The 21,386-nt window shown below is 52.3% G+C and overlaps 1 protein-coding gene across 2 annotated transcripts in view; it reads right to left on the minus strand.

Annotated features, from left to right (window-relative positions):
- Positions 1 to 21,386, minus strand: part of MYO1D (myosin ID) — a 154,603-nt gene that overhangs the window by 59,685 nt on the left and 73,532 nt on the right. Inside the window, exons 17-20 of one of the 2 annotated variants that reach the window (XM_042021574.1) lie at positions 11,798 to 12,021; positions 10,434 to 10,578; positions 9,851 to 9,955; positions 2,780 to 2,893 (exon numbers count right to left, since the gene is read on the minus strand). In XM_042021574.1, coding sequence (XP_041877508.1) covers positions 2,780 to 2,893; positions 9,851 to 9,955; positions 10,434 to 10,578; positions 11,798 to 12,021 — 588 coding nt within the window. The remainder of the gene's footprint in view (positions 1 to 2,779; positions 2,894 to 9,850; positions 9,956 to 10,433; positions 10,579 to 11,797; positions 12,022 to 21,386) is intronic. The other variant, XM_042021576.1, reaches the window with a different exon arrangement.

Consider the following 21,386-nt stretch of genomic DNA (forward strand, 5'->3'; position numbering starts at 1 on the left):
AAAAATAACACAAATACAAACATTAGGTAACAAATATAAAACGGAACTACAACAAGGAACAAACAACTGCTCTGCAGGATTGACTGTTTGCCAGAGGTAAATTTGAGAAATCCTGGCAAGAGAAATACAAATGGAGTGGCTTCAAACTGGAAGAGAGTAGGTTTAGGCTGGATATTAGGAAAAAATTCTTCCCTGGGAGGGTGGGCAGGCCCTGGCACAGGGTGTCCAGAGCAGCTGGGGCTGCCCCTGGATCCCTGGCAGTGCCCAGGCCAGGCTGGACATTGGGGCTGGGAGCAGCCTGGGACAGTGGGAGGTGTCCCTCCCCATGGCAGGGGTGGCACTGGAGGAGCTTTAAGGTCCCTTCCAATCCAAATTCAATCCATGATTCTATGAAATACTTTGTGTCCTGTGTATGAATCAAAGACACCCCAAACTCTCTCCTTCTCTCCCTTTCCTGCAGCTCGAGGGGCTCCAGATCCATCAGCAGGATCAGTGCCCACCCCAGCCCCTGGAGCAGCCCCGCTGGGCTCGGGCAGGGCTGGGGCTGCTCCCCAGGACCACAGGGCAGGAGGAGCCGCTACAGGGAGAGGCTCTGGCCAACAGAGCTGGAATTTTACACCACAGAATTTACCAAAGCTTGTTTTAATCAAATTCCCAGCCTGGAATATTACCCTGACACCTGTTTGGGTCAGCAGAGGATCTCCTGGACCCATCCCTCCTGTGCCAAGCACTCCGGGACCCCTGGAATACCAAGGACTCCTGCTCAGGTCAAAGAAACTGGCCAAGAATCCCTGTGTGGTTGATTACTGAAGGGAATAACTGCAGATCTACCAATAAAACTGATTTGTATCTGCAAAAATGTGAGAATTCTCAGAGCAAGAGAATGGTCTGCCTGCACAGACCATTAACTGCTCGTCCTGAGGAACTGCAAAGCAGCCACACAACCAACACAGAGCCAACACAGAGCCAAAACCACAGCCAGAACACAGCCAGCACAGGACCACCACACAGCCTGCCCCGGGGCTCTCTGTAGGAATGGATATTCTATCTTAGACACACTTTTGTTTGGTGAAAAAGCAACAATTACTGACATTTCTTAGTAACAGATATTCTCTAAGTAACCTGCCATTGTACCTGACTTGCTGACCTCTAATTTTTCAGGCTTTAAGGATTTCAGAGGGAAATGTTCAGGTGACCAACAATGACCTGGTCTTGTGCTGTTGTAAATGTACAGTCTGCACCTTTACATCCATCAGGCACACAGGTACAGCAGACATTGTTCTAAACCTCTGATAAACACAGATTTCTCTCTAATCAGCCCTGCAGTCAGTGAATTTCAGTGACCTGGACACTTTGGCTAAGGTAAGAGAGGAGAAACCAGCAGTGAGAAATCCTGATGGACAAAACCCCACCTTGTCCACGTCACCAAATAACACCTGTCTGGGAACAGCTGGGAAATCAGGTGTGGAAAACCCCTCTGCTAAAAGGCTGTGAGTGTGCGAGTGTCTGAGCTCTGCTGAGAGGTTGGGGATGTTTGCACCTTGGTTTTCACCAGGCTGGAGGTGTTTGCACTAGGCTGGGGGTGTTTGCACCCTGGTTTGGATGGGCACACAGCCCCTGGGCACACAGCAGGATGCGCCAGCAGCCCCTCTGAGCACGGAGACACCGGCACTGGGACACAACAGCAGCCAGGAAAAGCTCCCACAGCTGCTCAGGGCAGCTTCCTTTCAAAACAAGAGGCACTGCCATGGAGACACTGCCTGCTGCAGCCAGGATTCCTACTGGGAGCAGCTACTCCATGGATACGCTGTGCTGGGTGCCCAGCTGAGGCTGATGCCCAGCAAGGAGGGCAGGAGGAGACTCTAAACCCAACATTATGGATGCAGCCAGAGCTAATCATTGCCCCCACATCTGTGGATGAGATTTCACCCTCACCCTAATCCCATCCCTGCCCTCCCAGCAATACAGAGATGCCAGGTTTGTCACTTCTCCAAATGCAAACATCCCAACAAATCTGTGCAGGGCACTTCCCAGCAGCCAGGCAGGCTCTGGAGGTTGGAGATAACCAGAGCACTGTCACCTCAGGCTGAGGGAGACAGGCAGGCAGCTGAATCCCTGCTCCAGGATGCCAGGGAGCAGAGCTGAGGTGCTGCCCGCCCCCTTCCATCCCTGATAATCTGCTGCCTCGGCCCTGGCAGCTCCACGCCGTGGCCCCCAAGGCCAGACCTCGCCATAATTCCAAGTTTAGCTTTGGTAAGATTTACATTAAGCATGAACAAATATAAAAAAAATAAAAATAAATAAATTCAAGCACAACAGGAAGGATCAAACAATCCCTCAGAGACATGGGAATAGTGCCATAAGCTGCTGTGAAATGCCAACCCCTTCCGGGGGCAGGATCCTGCACACAGCAAAGGAAACTGAAACAGGGAGGGAGCAAAGAAGTAGAAGAGACAGTTTGGGTTTAGCTTTTATTTTATGCACTGAAATTAAAAGCTAATATGATCAGAGAATCATAGAACATGGAATATCCTGAGTTGGAAGAGACCCACCGGGACCATCCAGTCCAACTCCTGGCCCTGCCCACGACACCCCAACACTCCCACCCTGATGCTTTGGTGTTGCAGTAACTGCACTATAACTGATATAAAGACATTAAATATATTAAAAACTGCAACCCAAGGACTTTTTCCATTTTATGGATATTGAAAATGGAGCTACAGAGTAAAGACACCGTCCTGAAAGAGCGTCAGAGGAGGATCCCCAGCGCTGTACTCACGTTGTAGAGTGGGATGGTCTTCATCACCTTGTACTGCTTCATGGGGTCCATCTTGTACAGGTGTCTGTCAGTGATGAAAATGGCCCTGTCCTCCACCTTGTTAAAGCGATTCACCTGCAGAGAAACACCTGCTCAGTGCCACTGATCACTGCAGGAACACAGGAGAGGAACCTGTGCGGTGCTAAGTGCCAAACTCACACAAAACCACCCCAAACTCACACAACAAACACTCTAACAAATACCCCAAACCCACACAGCTCCTAAACAGGTTTTCTCCTTGGATCCTGGAGCAGTGAAAAGGGAACATGGTCCCTGTAGTCCCATTTTACAAACAGAGAAACGCAGCGTCTCAGAGGGGCAACGTTCCTGGTTATCCAGCAGAGCTGTGGCACCCCGGGGAGTTCCAGGGCTTCACTCAAACCCAGGACAGATGCTGCCCCCAGCCACGTTCAAGTCCATGTGGAGCCCAATCCCAGGCTGTTGTTCCCACGTTATCCACGTGCCTTTGGCACCCCAAGGGTTCCATGGAGAATCCCTGCTCCACAGAGCCCAGGCTGTTCCAGGGGCTGGCACAGTCCAGACCTGAGGCTTTGGGCCATCCTCGTTCTGGGTTCTGGGTTCTGCCACTCCAGCCCTTGCCCCCAGTCCCTCTCCAGCTCTCCTGGAGCCCCTTTAGGCCCTGCAAGGGGGCTCTGAGCTCTCCCTGGAGCTTCTCCTCTCCAGGTGAGCACCCCCAGCTCTCCCAGCCTGGCTCCAGAGCAGAGGGCTCCAGCCCTCAGAACATTTCCGTGACTCTGGACTCACTCCAGCAGCTCCACCTCATCCAGGCTGTGGGATGCCCCTCAGCACTAAACACTCACCAGGCAGGATGGGAAGTTTTGTCGGAAGTGCGTAAGAAAGTAGGACACAAAATAGAAATTGTTTTTCACTGAGGCAAAAGCAGAGTCATCAGTGTATCACAGTCACTGAGATATTTATTAATCAACTGAGAAGGGGAGACAAGGGTAAGACGTGACGAGGAGGATGAACATAAATAGGATTTTCCAGGGTGAAATCAGGAGACAAACGGGAGAACTTAAATATCCTCAGTCAGGAGGCAGCAGAGTGACAAAGTTCAGAGCAGATAAAGGCAAAAAATGCAAATTGGGGAGCTCTGTGACAGCTTTACTTTAACAGCACCAACTCAGAAAAAGCAACCGAGGATGATTTCAGACAGCTCTGGAGAGATCTTGGCACAAAGACATGAGGCAGCTCAGAGAAAGCAGAATGCTGGCATAGGCAAGGGATAACATGGGAATGACGTCCTGGGAGCCACGGGCTCACCTGGAATAGCCTGGGAAGGACCAGGGTGGTGAGCGTGAAGGAGACTGGGGTGGTTCAGAGAAGGTGAAGAACATGACTGAGGGCCTGGGAAGGCTCACAGGAAGAGATGCTGAGTAACCAGGATTATTTTAGGAAGCAGATGAATGGAAGAGAAAAGCCTAAAGGCTACAAAACACTGAATGGCCCTGAGAAATTAGGTTAGGAGTGCCTGGCTAGGAGTGCCTGGTGCCACATGTCGGGTGCTGGAGTGGAGCAGCACCAGCTCCTCACCAGGATCGGGGGCAGCTCTGGGCTCTCCACGCTCCAGGTCCTGGGAGCTGAACCAAAGTCCAGTCCCTGGGGCTGGATCTGCCCCTCAGAGCTCAGATCAATGCTGGGGGCATCGATTTACTGTGATTTGTTTGAATAGTCTGACCCAGTGAACGCTCCCTGTGCACTGATCCTGCCTGGCTGCTGTCCCTGCCCAGCCCCGAGCCCCCGGTGACAAAGGGAGCAAACTCCTGGTGCTGTGACGCCAGAGCCACCCCAGGGCAGGAGGTCCCGTGGCTGCTGCCTGGGAAGCAGAGATGGGAAGCACACTCAGCTTTCACAGGGTCAGAAAGGCTGGAAAAGCCATCTGAGATCACCAAATCAAACTGTTCCTCCAGCACTGCCAAGGCCACCACTGACCCCTGTCCCCAAGTGCCACATGGCTCTGAAACCCCTCCAGAGATGGGGACTCCACCCCAGTCCTGGGCAGCTGTGCCAATGCCTGACTACTCTTTCTGTGAAGAAATTTTCCCCAATATCCAACCTAAACCTCCCCTGGCCCAGCCTGAGGCCGTTCCCTCTCCTCCTGTCCCTGTTCCTGGCAGCAGAGCCCGACCCCCCCGGCTGCCCCCTCCTGTCAGGGACTTGTGCAGAGCCACAAGGTCCCCCCTGAGCCTCCTTTGCTCCAGCCTGAGCCCCTTTCCAGCTCCCTCAGCTGCTCCTGGGGCTCCAGAGCCTTCCTCAACTCTGTTCCCTTCCCTGGACATGCTCCAGCCCCTCCAGGTCCTTCTTGTCATGAGGGCCCAGAACTGACCCGAGGACTGGAGGTCCCTTGGCAGTGCCAGCTCAGGGGACAGGCACTGCCCTGCTCCTGCTGCCACACTATTCCTGAACCAGGTGGCCTCTGGCACACCTGGACTCACCTTTAGCCACTGGCGACCAGCTCCCCAAAGGGGCATTCCACAGCAATGGAATACTGTGGGAGTTCTGCAGGCATGTTTTAAATTCCTCTTCTTTCTCGACTCCCCCTTGGTTTTAGTATTAAAATTCAGCTAAAGAAATGTACCAGCAGCTCATCTCACCTGAGGAGCAAATTCTCATGTCCTTCCAGCTCTTTCCAAGCAAAAGAGGCCTCAGGTGCCTCATGCACCTACAGTGCATTTATGTAAATAATACCTGCTGTGGGTTAAAGTAAAAACTGTCACAGTGGGGAGCAGGCACAGAAGGGACTCAGACAGTGCAAATACCAGTACTGGGCTTGTAGGAGTAAGGACAGGCCTTATGTTCTCAGCTACAGCTCATTCCCTCCTGGAGAACAGCCCTTCCCAGCATTGTGTTCTCTGCACCTTCTGGGCATTCTGTATTTATATCTTGTTGATCCAAATGCGAATCAGTCCTAGTTTAGCTTCTTGACAAGCTCATGGGGGAAATGAAGGTCTGGCCTGGAGCTGAAAAATCTTCAAGGAAGTTTTTCAGGTCTCTGTCAGTGGCCTCTGGACACCGCAGGGCACCGGCCTTCGGAAGAGATGTTGCTCTCAGGGGAGCTTGGTGCCACAAGTGACAAGGGAAAAGTGGGATGAAAAGCTTTATTCTAAAGAAAAAAAAAGAGAGTTGTTTCCTAGGTGATCCAACAAAATCTGGAGGTTTGCATGAAATATGCATTTGGTTTCTCCTAAGGCAAAAATTGTGAAGATTTCCTTTGAAAAAGTGAAGAGCACCACAATGCTCAGAAAAGATGGATTTTTCCATAGGCAGGAATGACCTGCTTCTACCTGTACCTACTGCAGGGAAGCAACCACACAGCCCCCAGCGAGGCTTCAAAGCCTCTTCAGAACCCTTCTGTAAAAACTGGTCCAAACAGAGCCCCCTGTTATTATTCAGCTCAAGCTGCTGAAGTTGGGCCCCCACAGAGGCAAAGAACCAGCAGCAACTCTACCAGCAGCTCTCAAAACCTGGAGAGCAGTTCCTGGATAAATTTACTTCTTTGACTTAGAATCCCAGAATCACTGAGCTTGGAAAAGCCCTCCAAGATCATCGAGTCCACCCTGTGCCCGATGCCCACCTTGTCACCAGCCCAGAGCACTGAGCGCCACCTCCAGGTGTTCCTTGGACACCTCCAGGGATGGGGACTCCAAACCTCCCTGGGCAGCCCCTTGCAATGCCTGACCACCCTTTCCAGGAAATTCTTCCTGATCTAGAATCTTCTAGATTCTTCCTGAAGTGCTCATCAGATCAATGTCAGCCATCAGCTACAAAAATTCTGTCTCAGTGAATTTAATGAACCAATATCTGCCAGGTCACAGGGTGTGCTCCACTCATAAATGTGTTTAAAAGGTGACCTCTGGGCTCAACCTGTGTCTTTTCAAGTTGCCCAGTATTTATGCTCTTATCCTGTTCAAATAAAGAAGTGTATTAGACTGCAGGTATCTGAGCATTTCCAAGAGCAGACCCTGACATTGCTGTTGACTGTCAACAGCTACGTCACACATGGTTTGGTGACTCAGTACCTGAAGGAAGCCACAAAGGAAGGCTGATGCTGCCTCAGAAACAGAACATTCACCCCAGGCTCACCAAAGTGCCCTTTAACACCTTCCCACAAACACCTTCCTGCCTCAGGGACCAGCAGGAGCAGCACGGTTTTTGTTCAAGAGTCCTCAAATAAGCTGAATCATGAAAACACACCACAGATGAACCTGAACAGCCTTTTTTGTGAATTGCTGCTTTGTTCAGGAGAATTATTTAAGGGAAGCAATGAAATCACCTGATAATTACAATTCCATTTCTGTAATTCACTCTTCAGGCCCCTGTTAAAGCTTCACATGAACCAATTTTCAGCAGAGAACACAATCTGCAGACCCACAAGGAACCTGGTTTAACATCAGAGATGTGACAAACCTGCCCTGAGCACGGGGCCAGGCTGCACGTGCCAGCACCAAGTGCCACCCTGGGCCAAGAACGTTTGGTAGGACATGGGGAAGTCAAGGCTAAAAGGAAGAAACTGATGATTTATTTGTTAAAAATTCAAAGGGAAGAATACAGCAACCAGGAGAGATTCCCCCTGCCCCAGCACTGTGGGTCACCCAGGGACTGCCCTTACTCTGGGGAAAGAGGCAGGATGGCAAAACTTGTATTTCTGACAAGAGAAGCACCTTCCTTTTAAACAGCTCAGGGTGGAAATTGTTTCCTGTGAAGGGCAAAGGGAGGCTGAGGCTGTTCCCAGCCTGTGCTGCAGTCGGAGCACGGAGTCACTCCCACTCTCCCTCAGCTCTCACTGGTGCTTAGTCTGCAGATGCAGTGTTTAAGCCAGAACAGACGACCTGAGGAAGTGCCTTGCTTGGAAAGGGAAATGCTAAATTCTCACATGTCAAATCCTTGTCCTGTTAACCTTCGAATTTCAGCAGTGTTTGTCTTCCCTGCTCTGTTCATGTCAGGCCCACACAGATATTTCCTGTCCATACAAGCAGGAAGACAAACGGTTCCCTCAGGAAGGGGTGACATCCCAGTGTGGGTTGGGATGGGATTTGTGACATGGAGATGCTCTGGGATCTCTCAGCAGGCTCACACACATCCCTGAGGATGGCACAGTGCTGCAGTCCTGTGCTCAACAGTGCTGAGATCATGGAATCATGGAGTGGTTTGTGCTTAGAGGGACCTTAAAGCCCATCCAGTGCCCTCCCTGCCATGGGCAGGGACACCTCTCACTGTCCCAGGCTGCTCCAGCCCCGTCCAATCCAGCCTTGGACACTGCCAGGGATCCAGGGGCTTCCTTGCTGATGGCTCCAAAGCCATGCCAAGGAATCCCTAACTGAGCAGGCCAGCAGGGGATCAAGTCCCACCTCTCTGAGAGAAGAAAGCAACAACAATTTAACCTTTCAAAAGGAAAAAGAAGTTACAAGATAATTTAAAAACCACAAGGCTGCAGGTCTATAATGCTGCAATATTTGTGATTTCAGTTGAGCTGCCCTTTTAATGCACCCCCAGTCAGCTAAAGCTTTGCCTCTGAGAGCACTGGAAGTCTTTCAGGCTCAGGAGAAATCCACTTTATGGTGGGTAACACCTATTCCATCCCCATCCTGCTTCTGCTGTTGAAGTGCTGGCATCTCAATGCAACAAACCCCACAAAAACCGGATTTTCCCAGCACAGTCACAGTACGGAAACATGGTCTGTTGGAATACTCAGGGATTCCTTCACACACCAAAACCAACAAATGCTGCTCAGGCACTTGTCTGAAGGCAGGAGCTCTGTCCTTGCACTTATGGAACAGGATGAAATGTGGATCTGTACTTCAGGAATCTGCTTTGCCCTGTGCTTGTGCAGGAGATTGTCCTTGAGAGCTGAACCAGGAGCAAGAGAAACACAAGGACTTAAAGGCTGGAAAGCTGCATGACAGTGAACGAGATAAAACTCCCACGCTGTGTTCATCTCACACAGACCCCGAGTGATTCCCCTCACCATCACTCCATTCCCATCCAAACCCACAATTCCCATCATCACCTCTCTCATGACTAAATATTGTCCTTTTTACAGCTATCCCAGTTTAGCCAGAAACTACAACTGGACTCAGTTCATTACATGAGTTAGAAGAAGAATTGTTTTGTTTTCAGCCTAACTTGAAAAAAGCCAGGGGGAATTGTGCATTTCTCTGTCCCTCAGGGAGGCTCAGCCCAAGAGCTGCGAGGTTGTAAAGAGGAACTTTGGATTCAGACTCGCCCACTCCTCCTTTAATCCTGACACCACCACTCACCCAAAGCACCCATCCCAGCAGTGAACCCTGTCCTCACAGAGAACGTGCTCACAGCAACATCAAACTCCACTGAAATGCTTTTGCTTGGAAACCAATTAGAGATTTCTACTTTTATAAACACCAATTGCTGTTGAATAAACAATACAACTCGCTGCCACTGGCAAAGTTTTATTATGATGTGAGATTTTGTGCTGCAGAATGAGTTGTGCAGATGTAATATTTGCAGAATCATAAGGAATAACTGTGCACGTGGGGACCAACTGCAATATTTAGAAATAAAAAGAATATACAGCTTCTTAAAAACACCTCAACATCCACAGCCCTGGCCTGCCACTAAAATTGGGTTTGTAAAATTAAAATATCCTTCCCTGACAGATATTTCAAATCAGCATCGGTAGGAGCTAACCACAACAATTAAGCAAGTCTGTTTTTTTAATTAGTTGTTTAGACCTTCCAATGAAATTACCAAAAAACCCAATTCCGCTATGAAAAATGTCAGACCCAAACCAGTTATGCAGAATGAAATGATTTTATCATGAAATCATGGAAAGGTTTGGCTTGAAGGGTCCTTAAAGACCATTCAGTTCCAACTCCCTGCAACGAGGCCCCAGCAGCCACCCAGCCCTGGTGCAGGAGGTATCCACCCAAAAAATCCCTGATGCAGCTCCTTGGAACTGCTCTGAACTGCTGCCCAAGCATCCCCAGGGTCACCTCCTGCTCCCACTGGGCACCCAGGACGCCCCAGCCCCGTTACCTTGCGGACGTGGCACGAGAAGAGGATGTTCATGTACTTGTCCTTGCGCTTCAGCTCGTTGGCCACCGGGGTGAAGGAGCCCGAGCTCTGGGGGCTGTCTGGTTTCTGGAAGAGCAGAGACAGGCTCAGGACTCTCCTTGGGGGGCTGGAGGAAGAGGGGCTGGCAATGGCACGGCTGGGACATGGCTCCCTCCACCCTTCTGTGCTCTGGGAAACCAAACCTTGACCCACCAAAATGCTCCAAGGAAGGATGGAGTAGAGGGAAGCAAGCAAACCTGCCCAGAGAGAATTTCTTTGTTCCTGTTCAGTCTCCGCTCTTTTCCATCCCATCCAGCATTTTAGTCTCCCTGTGAGGTCTGGCTTTGCCTGTTTGCAGAGCCAGCTGATAGCACTGCTTTAATGCTGCTGGTGCTGCTCAGGATTCACAAAAGTCATTTCCAGTGCAGAGGAAGTCAAGAGTTTGAACCCACATGAAACCCTTTCACAGAGCAAATTTCCAAGTACTTTTCCTCCCAAGAAACCAGCGCTCATTTGCCCAAATTTCCCCCCTTCCAGCACCCTGAGCCCAGGTCCCTGCACTCACCAGTGCGATGTAGTTGCCCTGCCAGGCTCTCTGGAGGCCGATGTCAGCCCTGTGGCCCTTCAGCAGCTCCATGGCAGCGACCTTGGCCCTCAGCTGAGGCAGCGCTTCTGGGGGCACGCTCCGGATGAGCTCGGCCGCTCTCCACCTGCCACCAAACCAAGGCCTGGGTCAGCCCCCCAGCCTGGAGCTCACCCAGGAAGGACTCCTGCTGCCAGAGCAGCACCACGAGGACACCCTCAGAGTCCTTCCCGAGCATTCCTAAAGCTGCAAAGGTCAGTTGATGTTTTAAAGTCACGGCTCATCCAACCCTGATAGTTGTGGGTGCCACACTCCCCATCCCACACCCATGAGTCAACCACTGGTACATCTCTTTGCAATGAAGTGTTTGCTAAGCTCATTTTTGGGCTCATTTTCAGCATCATTCTCCTTTAACAGCTGAATTTGGCCCTTCAGTTCCAACTGCACCACGGGGCAGGGCAGGGCAGCCCATCCATTGCTCCACACCACACCCCAGCCTGCAGCAGCAGCACCAGAGCTCCAGGATTAATGCTATAAAAAGACTTTTTAGCAACTAAAATTCTGTAGTTCTGATAATTGAGCTAATTCTGAAAGCAGGTCTCTCTCCCCAGACAGGCTGTGGGTGGATGGATGTCTCTCCTGAAAGAGACAGCTGGGGAAAATAACAAAGCTGACTTGATCTAGAGCTGCTGGAACTGCGCTGCAAGCTGATGGCTGGACAGGAGATCTCTGAAAGCCCTTCCAGCCAACATTTCTCTTGTTCAGCCACTTTCCAAAGTCATTTCTCAAACTGGAATTGTAACTGTTTTGCCTACAGCTTCCCAGAGAAAAAATGCCCAGCCTTTAGATACTGGGAGGTTTAATGAAGGTACAAACACCTGTTCTGCACACAGAACATGGGTGGCCAGGGGAACATCACTCATTTTGCTGCAGAAAAACACTGGCTTACTACCAGGAGTCTTGAGGAAATCGAGAAGATTCTTTTTCTCTTCCCCCTCATCCAAGAGCAGCTGCTCCTTCCTTTCAAAACCAACCAGAAAGGCCAGGAAGGGGCCCAGGAAGGGGCCAGGGAAGGGGCCAAGGAAGGGCCAGGGAAGGAAACACAACGTTCATCACAGTGGAGCAACCTGGTCTGGTGGAAGGTGCCCTTGCCCACGGCCCGGGGCGGAACTGGATGGGCTTTAAGATCCAAACCATCCTGGGATTCTGTGACTCAACACTAAATGTTTGGACCAGAATTATCTGCCTGCTCAAGGGCACAGCGCCAGCACCACCCAACCAACATCCTTCAGCCAGGTGTCCCCTGGGGCGAGCAGTGGGTGTGACACGGGGCAGCAGGGCCGCACCTGTGGTAGATGTCCTGCAGAGCCTCCTCGAAGCGGCGCAGCACCTTGGGCGGGGCGGGCCAGGGGATGCTGCGGCCGCGGTCGGGCAGCAGCCGCACGCCCTGGAAGCGCCGCACGACCTCGCGCAGGTAGGCCCGGACCTTGTGGCGCCGGTAGTGCCGCACGATGGCCAGCGCCGCCTTGGTCCGCCGGTAGCGCAGCCGGGCCAGCGTGCCCCTCCACACCTGTGCCAGGGACACACGGAGTCAGCAGGGAGAGCAGGAGAATTGTTTGCTTTTCTCTTGCTGTATTACACAGATTTGTAGTTTTATTTCAAGGGAAGGGACTTCCCAGTGCCAATCAAATCCGGGTAGAACATGACTGAAAACCAGCGTGTCTATGACTGAGATCCCAACACGAGAAAGGCATGGACCTGTTAGAGCAAATCCAGAGAAGGCCATGGAAATGATCAAATGGCTGGAGCCCCGCTGCTCTGGAGCCAGGCTGGGAGAGCTGGGGGTGTTCACCTGGAGAGGAGAAGCTCCAGGGAGAGCTCAGAGCCCCTTGCAGGGCCTAAAGGGGCTCCAGGAGAGCTGGAGAGAGACTGGGGACAGGAGATGGAGGGACAGGACACAGGGAATGGCTTCCCAGTGTCAGAGGGCAGGGCTGGATGGGATATTGGGAAGGAATTGTTCCCTGGGAGGGTGGGCAGGCCCTGGCACAGGGTGTCCAGAGCAGCTGGGGCTGCCCCTGGATCCCTGGCAGTGCCCAAGGCCAGGCTGGATGGGGCTTGGAGCAGCCTGGGACAGTGGAAGGTGTCCCTGCCCATGGCAGGGGGTGGATGTGGATGGGCTTTCCAGTCCCTTCCAACCCAGCCCATTCCATGATTCTGTGCTAATTGAGAACAAAGAAGCATTTTTAACTCTGATTAAAAGAAGATTGCTCTGAAAATAGCCTGGGGAGTATCTATTCTGGTCATGTGTGGAAAAACAACCAAATATGCAAACCAAAGGATATCCCCCAAACTTCTGGGATGGGGCCCAGCTTCTCCAGTGTCACTGTGAGTTGTGTTTGTGCCTGGAGAGCACCACAAGCAGAGCACACAGCAGCTCCTGGGCTTCTCCTGGCACCCCCTGCCAGGGGCCACTCTGGGAAGTGGTGCTGGAAGGCTGCTCCAGTGCTGACAGGACAGTGAGAGTGCACAGCCACCAGCTGCTAAGGAGCAGCCCCAGGAGAAGGAAGGAGGCAGGTGCTGCTCCATCCTGGAACCAGCCAAGAGGAACGGGCATTCCCGAGCACCTTCCCCAGGGATCCCTTCCCACCTGTACTCACCCTCCAACACAACCCACCAAGCAGCAGACTGGATTTTTTTGCCTTGCAGAATTTAACTGGAAGGATAACGAACCTCCTGCACCTGCCAAGAGCCTCCCTGCTCACCACAGTCCTGTCACAGACTTTATTTCCCTCTGAAAAAGATCCCACAGCACTGCTGGTGCACATCAAGCCCCTATTTACAGAAGGATTAATTAATTACCCAAGGCAGTTTTCAACATGGCAGTTGCTTTGTGAAGCTGATGTCAGAGGTTCTCCTGACAGCTTCACTGACAGTCCTGCCATGCAGCTGAGGAAAGCTCACACAGCAATCAGTGCAGAGCTGTGAGGGGCTGCTCCTCTCCACACATCCCAAGTTTAAAGAGAAACACAGAGATTTTGGGTCCCAAACCCCTCAAAAGCAGAGAAATTCTCTTCAACCTCTGACAGAGTTCTCCCTCCTTGTTCTCCTTCGGCCTCGCTGTCCCCGTGGGGGATGTCTCCCACTCCCAACAGACACGATCCGTGGAGCTCTGGCAGAGCCTGGGCAGTTGCTTGAGCACCCAGCACTTTATGGAGCATCAAACCCATCAGTGGAGCCCATTTGTGCTCTCACACACCAGAACAGAGCCCAGAACGTGCACAGTCCTGCCCACACAGAATCACAGCATTATAGAATAATTTGGGTTGGGAAAGACCTGAAAGATCCTCTCGTCCCACCCCTGCCATGGGCAGGGACAGCTCCACTGTCCCAGGGTGCTCCCAGCCCCGTCCAATCTGGCCTGGGACACTGCCAGGGATTCAGGGGCAGCCACAGCTTCTCCAGGCACCCTGTGCCAGGGCCTGCCCACCCTCCCAGGGAACAATTCCTTCCCAATATCCCATCCAGCCCTGCCCTCTGGCACTGGGATCCATTCCCTGGGTCCTGTCCCTCCATCCCCTGTCTCCAGTCCCTCTCCAGCTCTCCTGGAGCCCCTTTAGGCCCTGGAAAAGGCTCTAAGGTCTCCCTGGAACCTCCTCTTCTCCAGGCTGAACATCCCTTCTAGTGGAGGGTGTCCCAGCCCATGGCAGGGTGGGACTGGATGGTTTTTAATGTCCCTCCCAACCCAAAGCACTCTGGGATTCTGAGCACAACCCAACACAGCCGAGGTGACTGAAGGCAACGAGCTCCGTACCAGCCCCAGCCCCTGCTGGGGCCGCTCTCCCAGGGAGGGTGAGGGAACAGAGAGCATTCCAGTGGCTGAAGGAAGAGCTGGGGAAGCCAGGCAGGACAGGGGACACTGAAGGGAAAGGCGAGAGCAGGAGGCACGAAAGCCACAGCAGAAAGCAGCAGTGCTGGACTGAGCACACCAACCAAAGCCAGGGAGCTGGGACTGAGGATCTCAGCCCTATGTGCAGATAAAGTAATGCACAACACGTTCCTTATTTATCCCTCAATGGACAGAGGGAAGGCAGCAGCCCCTGCAGCCCCCGTGCTGTGCCCAGCAGTCACTGCTACCACACTCGGTGACCACGGTGGCTTTAGCTCAGATCTGGTGCAGCCTCAGCCACGCAAAGGCCCTCAGAGCTGCTGGGAAGCCCAAGGCTCGAAGCTTCCTGGCTAAACCTGATTTGCACAAGGCTTGGATTTCACCCAAAGCGTGTAAGGCTTAAAGCTGGCATTTCCCTGACTGAGGGCAGAGCAGCCTCTGAAACTGAATTTGACAGAATCACCAACTAGGATCCAAAAACTGAGCATCCAAATGGTACTGGGGAAATTTTTTTTAAAGAAAAGCAAAGAAGATTTGGATTGCCTGAGAAGGTTAAGCGTAGGCTGAAGAGGCATAAAATGTACCTGTAAGGGATGTATGGACAATAAACAAGATCCACTGGGCAAAACCCTATTGCCAACTTCTCATTTTTGAATTTAGTAAGAACAGAAATGAGGAACAAAGGGCTCAGGGCCGCAGTGCAACAGCCCTTGGGTGTTACACAGGATCTCAAGAACAGAACACACACAGCAAATCCGTGTAAGATGCTCAAGACTTTGTAGAGCTTCACATCTGTCAGCTTTTCCCTGGACCATTTGAGACACAGAACAAGGTCTTGATTTTGCTTCCCTGGGCTGGAAGCAGAGCTGCTGTTGAGGGAAGTCTCTCGCTGTGGTTACTTTTTCCACCAGTCAGACATCCCTGGAACAAAGGCTGGAACAGATTGCCCCGATGTTGTATCAGCTGCATCGCTGCAGAAATTGGCTTCACAGTAAGAGGTGTCACAACTGTACAAACAGTGGCCTCCCAAATCCAATTATCCAGCCCAGGCATGCCCCCGGCTATACACACAGTGAACTATTAATGAAAAGCATGTTCTCAAATCAAGTTGTCATAACTGGAGAACCCCCTGCCAGTGAGGACCTTCCACAGCACCATGGTAGTGCCTCAAAGTTGAGGAAACAGTCAAAGGGAAGGACAAACTTCTCCCAGGGAATGGGGGACAAATATTTTTTAAATTAACTGTTTTTCTGCCTTGGTGGTTTTCTTTTTCGCTGCAGGGCTCACTGCAGCTCAAAGCAGCCCCTCAGTAATGCTGAGCTGCCACGGTGACCTGGCTGCCTGATGGTCCCACGGAGCCTTCCAGAAACATAGAATGGTCAATCCTAGGGACAAGGGGAGGTGTCAAAGCAGGAAACTCCCTGCTGGGCAGGTACTTTGTGAGCAGCAGGACATAGACAGACAAACAAGGATCACAGAATCATGGAATCACACGAGAGTTTGGGTTGGAGGGACCTTAAAAATCATCCACTTCCAACCCTCTGCCTTGGGCAACCTTCCACTGTCCCAGGATACTCCAAGTCCCATCCAGCCTGGCCTTGGACACTTCCAGGGATCCAGGGGCAGCCACAGCTTCTCTGGGCACCCTGTGCCAGTGCATTTCCAGAAGAAGCAGTTCCAGGATGCTGAAGTGTTCCTGCCAACTCACACCTTCCTTGGGTGTGAATATTGGGAGAGCTCTGCCCAATGCACCTTTTCAATTCTCCCCCACCTCCAGTTCATAACTCAAGAACACTGAGCCCTGTACAATGAAATCAAACACATCAGATTCCCAGAGGGAAGTTTACCTGGCCTTTAACAGATTCTCCTGTTGCAAAGGTCCTGCTCTGGTCTGGGGGCCAAGGAGGGCCAAACCCCCACAGAAGGATTTGTGCATCCAGGGTTCTGCTTCTCTCCTTTGGGCCTCTGCACCCAAGGTAAGATCCAAGGGATTTTCATGCCCAGTTCCAAAGGGATCCAGAAGATCCCCCCTCTGAGACCTGACAGCCAGAGGCACCTTAATTCCCATTTCAACCCAGCCACATACCCCAGCCAGCTGGGGGCTTCAGAACTTGCATCTAGAGAATCCTCACAGCCTGAGTAAAGCAGCCTGGGATAGCAGAGCCCTGTGTCATCCCTCCCACAGGCAAGAATAAATCCATACTTCCCTTTCCCCCTTCTGTAGCTTTCCCTGCTGGTTAAGCTGATTTCCCATGGGAATGAGACTGAAGATCCCCCTGTCCCCGCCTGACCTCCCGAGATTGCCCTGACAGCTCCCGAATCCCGAGCCAGCTCCCACCCAAGCTGACAGAGGAGCAGCAGCCTCCGAGAGGCAAAGTCCCTGTATCTTTCAGCGAAAATCAGCCGCAGGGCAGAAGGAGCCTGAAATCAGAGTGACATTGCTGGAACAGCTTCAGCTCCAGCTCCAGAGCCATCTGCCTCCCCAGATCCCAAATCCCAACCACAGACATGGAGCCACCGACTGCCAGCCAAGCACCACAGGCAGAGGACACCGGGAGAGTCTGGCAACATTCCAGAGGGATGAGGAGCTGGAGATGCGTGTGGGGCATGAGGGAGGGGGCGGAGGATTCGATGGCTCCCAAAAAAACCAGTTTGGTGACAGTTTTCCAAGTGACCCCTGTGGAGCAGACTCCAAGGCAGCCGATTGTGCCATTGATCAGAGCCCAGCCCAGGGACCAGCAGGAGCAGAGGGACAGGACACGGAATGGATTGTCCCTACAAGGAGAGCCCGAAGAGACATGGCAGGGGAGGGGAATAGCCAGCAGCATGTGTTGATTCCTCAATGTGAGCAGGCAGGGAAGGGCCCATGAGCAAATCATGGACACAAGAGCAGAGACATAATGGTGATCATGTTGAAAATGGAAAGAAAAGGAGGTTTTTGGCTTAACTCCCCTCAAACAGCACCATAAACCAAGCAACAAACCAAACAACATTCCCCCATCCAGCCCTCACCCACAGTCTCCCCTCACCTCTTTCAATAACTTTGGCTTCTCTATGCTTTGTCCTCCTAAAATTCAGGGGAGGAAAAATTAGGAGGGCAGTTGAAACCAGGACTAAAGGGCTAAGAGAGGGATAGAGAGAAAGGAAAAGGTTAGAAAAACAAAGTCTGAACACAGCTGAAATTCCTGAACATTACAAAGAATATTTATTTCTACAGCTGCTCCCAGTGAGGGAGTTCCTTGTTCTTTCTTCACTCTCCAGAGACCTCTACCAATTCCACAGCCTTTAAAATGGGATATTTCATAGAAACATCAACCACAGAATCCCAAATCCCAGTTGGAAGGGACCTTAAAGCCCACCCAGTGCCACCCCTGCCATGGCAGGGACACCTCCCACTGTCCCAGGCTGCTCCAAGCCCCGCCCAGCCTGGCCTGGGGCACTGCCAGGGATCCAGGGGCTTTCCTCCAGCCCCTTTTATTCCCTCAGTTAAGGCACCCCAGAGGTGGAAGTGACCCCTGGGGACATGAAAAGCTCCAGACCAAGGGATCTCCTCCTGCACAGCCCCGGGTGTTCAGTGATCCCAGCAGTGATCCCGGGGATGATCCCACTACTCCCAGTGCAGCAGCTGCTTTGGCAGCTTCTAAACCAGGGACTTGCACAAACAGCATCCACCCAAAGCAGGAGACACATCCCATCTTAGGGGAAGCACTGTTTTTTTTTTTTTTTCCTAAAGAATGTTTAATTCACGTGTTTTTTGATTAAAATTTAATAAATTAAAATTTAGATGAATTGCAGGGGAGATCTGAACACACCTTTGGAATCAGTTTAAAAACCTCAGTGAGCTTCTAGCAGAGTTTCTAAGATTAAAGAAACCTCACCCAGGTCACATCCATCACCTCAACAGAACATAAATCTTCCACACCAATCTATGCATTACAGCCTTGTCTGCAGGCTGCAGGCTGTTCCAGGTGCTATTGAAAAAAGGGGGGAAAAAGGGTAGAAATAAAGGAAAACAATGAAATGGGCCCTGCAGAGCACAGGGAAAGCCAGCAGAGCAGCCAGGGTGGGCCCAGGATGCAGGGATCGCCTCGCCTGTGCATCTTCCACGGAAAAAGGGATAATCTAGATTTGACCTAGATGCTGCAATCCCTACGAGTGCAGAAAACCCACACAGCTCCCCGTCCAAACACACGAGCGAGCAAACAAATGCCCAGGATTCAGCAAACAAACCCAGCTCGGCTAAATTAAACCCCAGAGCTGTATTTTGGAGCAGTTCTGCAAGGAAACAAACCTTGGAAAACTCCTCCATTCCGGCTGCACCACAAACACCTCCTCCCACCACCCTCCTTCGGCCCAGCCTGGACTGCTCCATGATCAATATTCCATGTGCCCCAGCTCATGGTTTGCCCTCCAGGCAGCCCAACTGGAGAGAACCACACAAACCCCATCACTCACGCAGGCACGGAGCTCCCTGCTCAGCTCTGGGGGCTCTCACACGGGCAGGGTTATTAAATATTTCTGTGCCAGCGCAGAGGAGCCGCACACGCGGCGGCCACGGGGCCTCGGAGAAACGCTCCCATCCTCAGTGATCCCATTCCTGCCTGCTCCAAAGGGTCACCTCCTCGCAGAGCAGGGCTGGGAGGGAGTGGCTCAGACCCCGCTCACAGCCCCAGTTTGTGACCTGCCTTTTCCCAGTTTGAGTGAATGCGGATCCCACAAAGGTTTGGGGCAAAGAGTTTAAATCAAAAGCTCCCCGATCACCTCAGAGAGCAGCGAGGGGGAAGAGCTGCTGCATTTGCTGAGAGCTGTTTTCTCTTTTCACATGAGTCAGCTGAACAATGTTCATTCTATTCGCTTAACAGCAACAAGATTCCAGAGGCTGGGAAGAGAGGAGGGTCCCACTCCGAGATTAATTAGCTGGCACTAACAAGAGCGTGTCCAATAATGAACATAAAAATCACCCAAGGAGCTGTGCTTCAGCAGGTCCCAGGTGTGGGATGCAGCCACGTCTCAGCTCCAGCTTCCTCCTGCAGCTCCTTCTGCAGCTCAGCCACGGCTGCAGCAACCTCCCCCGTGCTCTGGGACAGGGATGAGATTCCAAACCCTGGGAAAGCTCCCAACCACCCCCCATGTGGAGCTGCTGGTCCATGGGTGTCCTTTGTGGTGTCCCATGGACCTGACAGGACACACTGTTAATCCTGGCTGCACTCTGCAGGATTTCCTGCCTCTGCAACACCAGGAATCACAGAATCTCCTGAAGGAGTCCACAAGGATCATCCAACCCAGCACAGACACCCTGACAATCCTGCCCTCTGCCTGAGAGCATTGTCCAAACCCTCCTGGAGCTCTGGCAGCCTCGGGGCTGTGACCACCTCCCTGTCCAGGGAAGGAAAATGTGGTGGGAAGGAGCCAACTTTGTATCAACAGATTATGGGAACTGCCAAAGCTCCAGTGTCAGGGAAGCAGAGAAGTTTCCAGTCACCAGAACAAAGCTGTTGCCATCAAAGGGAGGCAGGAACATTCTCTCATCCCATGAAAATTCAAGGTAGAGTTTTTCATGTTGAAGGTCCTGAACCACAGGTCATTTCCTCACCCTCAGTGTTTGGTACTGGTAAAGGCTGCAGGGACAGCCAGAAGCACAGAACAACCTCCAAACCTGGAGAAATTAAATTACCTGGGACACTTCTCATGGAAAGAGAGGACTGAGAAGGGATGTGACAGATGTCCACAGAGTCAAGGAATCACAGGACGGTTTGGGTTAGAAGGGACAGGAAAGCCCATCCAGTGCCACCCCCTGCCATGGGCAGGGACCTTCCACTATCCCAGGTTGCTCCAGGCTCTGTCCAACCTGGCCTTGGACACTTCCAGGGATCCAGGGGCAGCCCCAGCTGCTCTGGGCACCCTGTGCCTCACAGGGAAGAATTTCTTCCTAATGTCCAATATAATTCTACTCTCAGCTTAAAGCCATTCCCTCTTGTCCTGGCACTCCCTGCTCTTGCAAAAAGTCTCTTTCCAGCTTCACAGTGGAAGTGAAGCTGGAAGTCCCTCTCCAGCTTCTCTCTCCTTCACGCTTCCAGTCCTGAGTGAAATCCTGCCATGCTGGTGCAGGACTGAGGGTGCCACGTGAGGCTGGTGCCTGCAGGGACCCAAACACAGCCAGGTCCCCCCCCTGCAGTGTCCAGCTGAGCTTGCCAAAGGCAGCTGCAAAACCTAAAACCTGATGGGACATGGAAAGGAGAAATCCAGGGGGTGCTGTTGAATGGAAAAACCCATTCCCCGCTCATGTCATCCTGAATCCAGTGGGACTGAGGAAGTGTTCAGGAGAGACGGTGCACCCTGGCCCTGCTGCTCCCAAGGCACTGCCTGCTTGTCCCTCTGGGAGGCACAACCATGGTGTCCATGGACCTTCCATCTGACAGCAGCTGCAGCAGCCTAAAACCTGCGGTCAGTCAGTGCTGGTGCAGGAGACGGAGCCAGCTCTTCCTCCTTCCCTCCTCCTGGTCCTGGCAGCTCCCACCCCCTGCTCCTTGGGAAGGAGCCACAGCATCTCCTGTCACAGCTCCTCCCTGCCAAAGCCTCTCCAGATCAAAGCCTGGGTCTAGGAAACAAATCCACATGTCATCATAGACCTGTTCCCGCTGATAGTCAGCATTCACAAACACTCCCTCGGGATGGAAAAAGCCTGGAGTCCAGAGGCAAATCCACTGCATCCCTTTTATCTGGGTCACTGGTCCAAGCCCCCACTGGATTGCTCCTGCCCCTCCATAACCCGACAGGAAACACGTCCTGTGTCCATGGAGAAGCTTCCCTGTGTGGCTGAGGCTTCCCTGTGTCCCGAGCTGCCAGGGCTCGTGGGGCTGGAGCAGGAAGGTGAAACATGGAATGATGACATGGAATGATGACACGTCAGCCATGGCTCTGTGCTGCTGTCCCCGCGGGTTGGGGAACGTTGCCATGGTGATGGCAGCTCCCGGGCCTCTGCAGAGCCCATGAGGGCTGCAGGACACGCTGGGATGCCCAAGGACACCTTGGGATGCCCAGGGCACGTC

The sequence above is a fragment of the Corvus kubaryi genome, unplaced genomic scaffold (assembly GCF_017639235.1).
Source record: "Corvus kubaryi isolate FWS band 111438036 unplaced genomic scaffold, C.kubaryi_AGA036_p1.0 37152, whole genome shotgun sequence".
Classification (NCBI taxonomy): domain Eukaryota; kingdom Metazoa; phylum Chordata; class Aves; order Passeriformes; family Corvidae; genus Corvus; species Corvus kubaryi.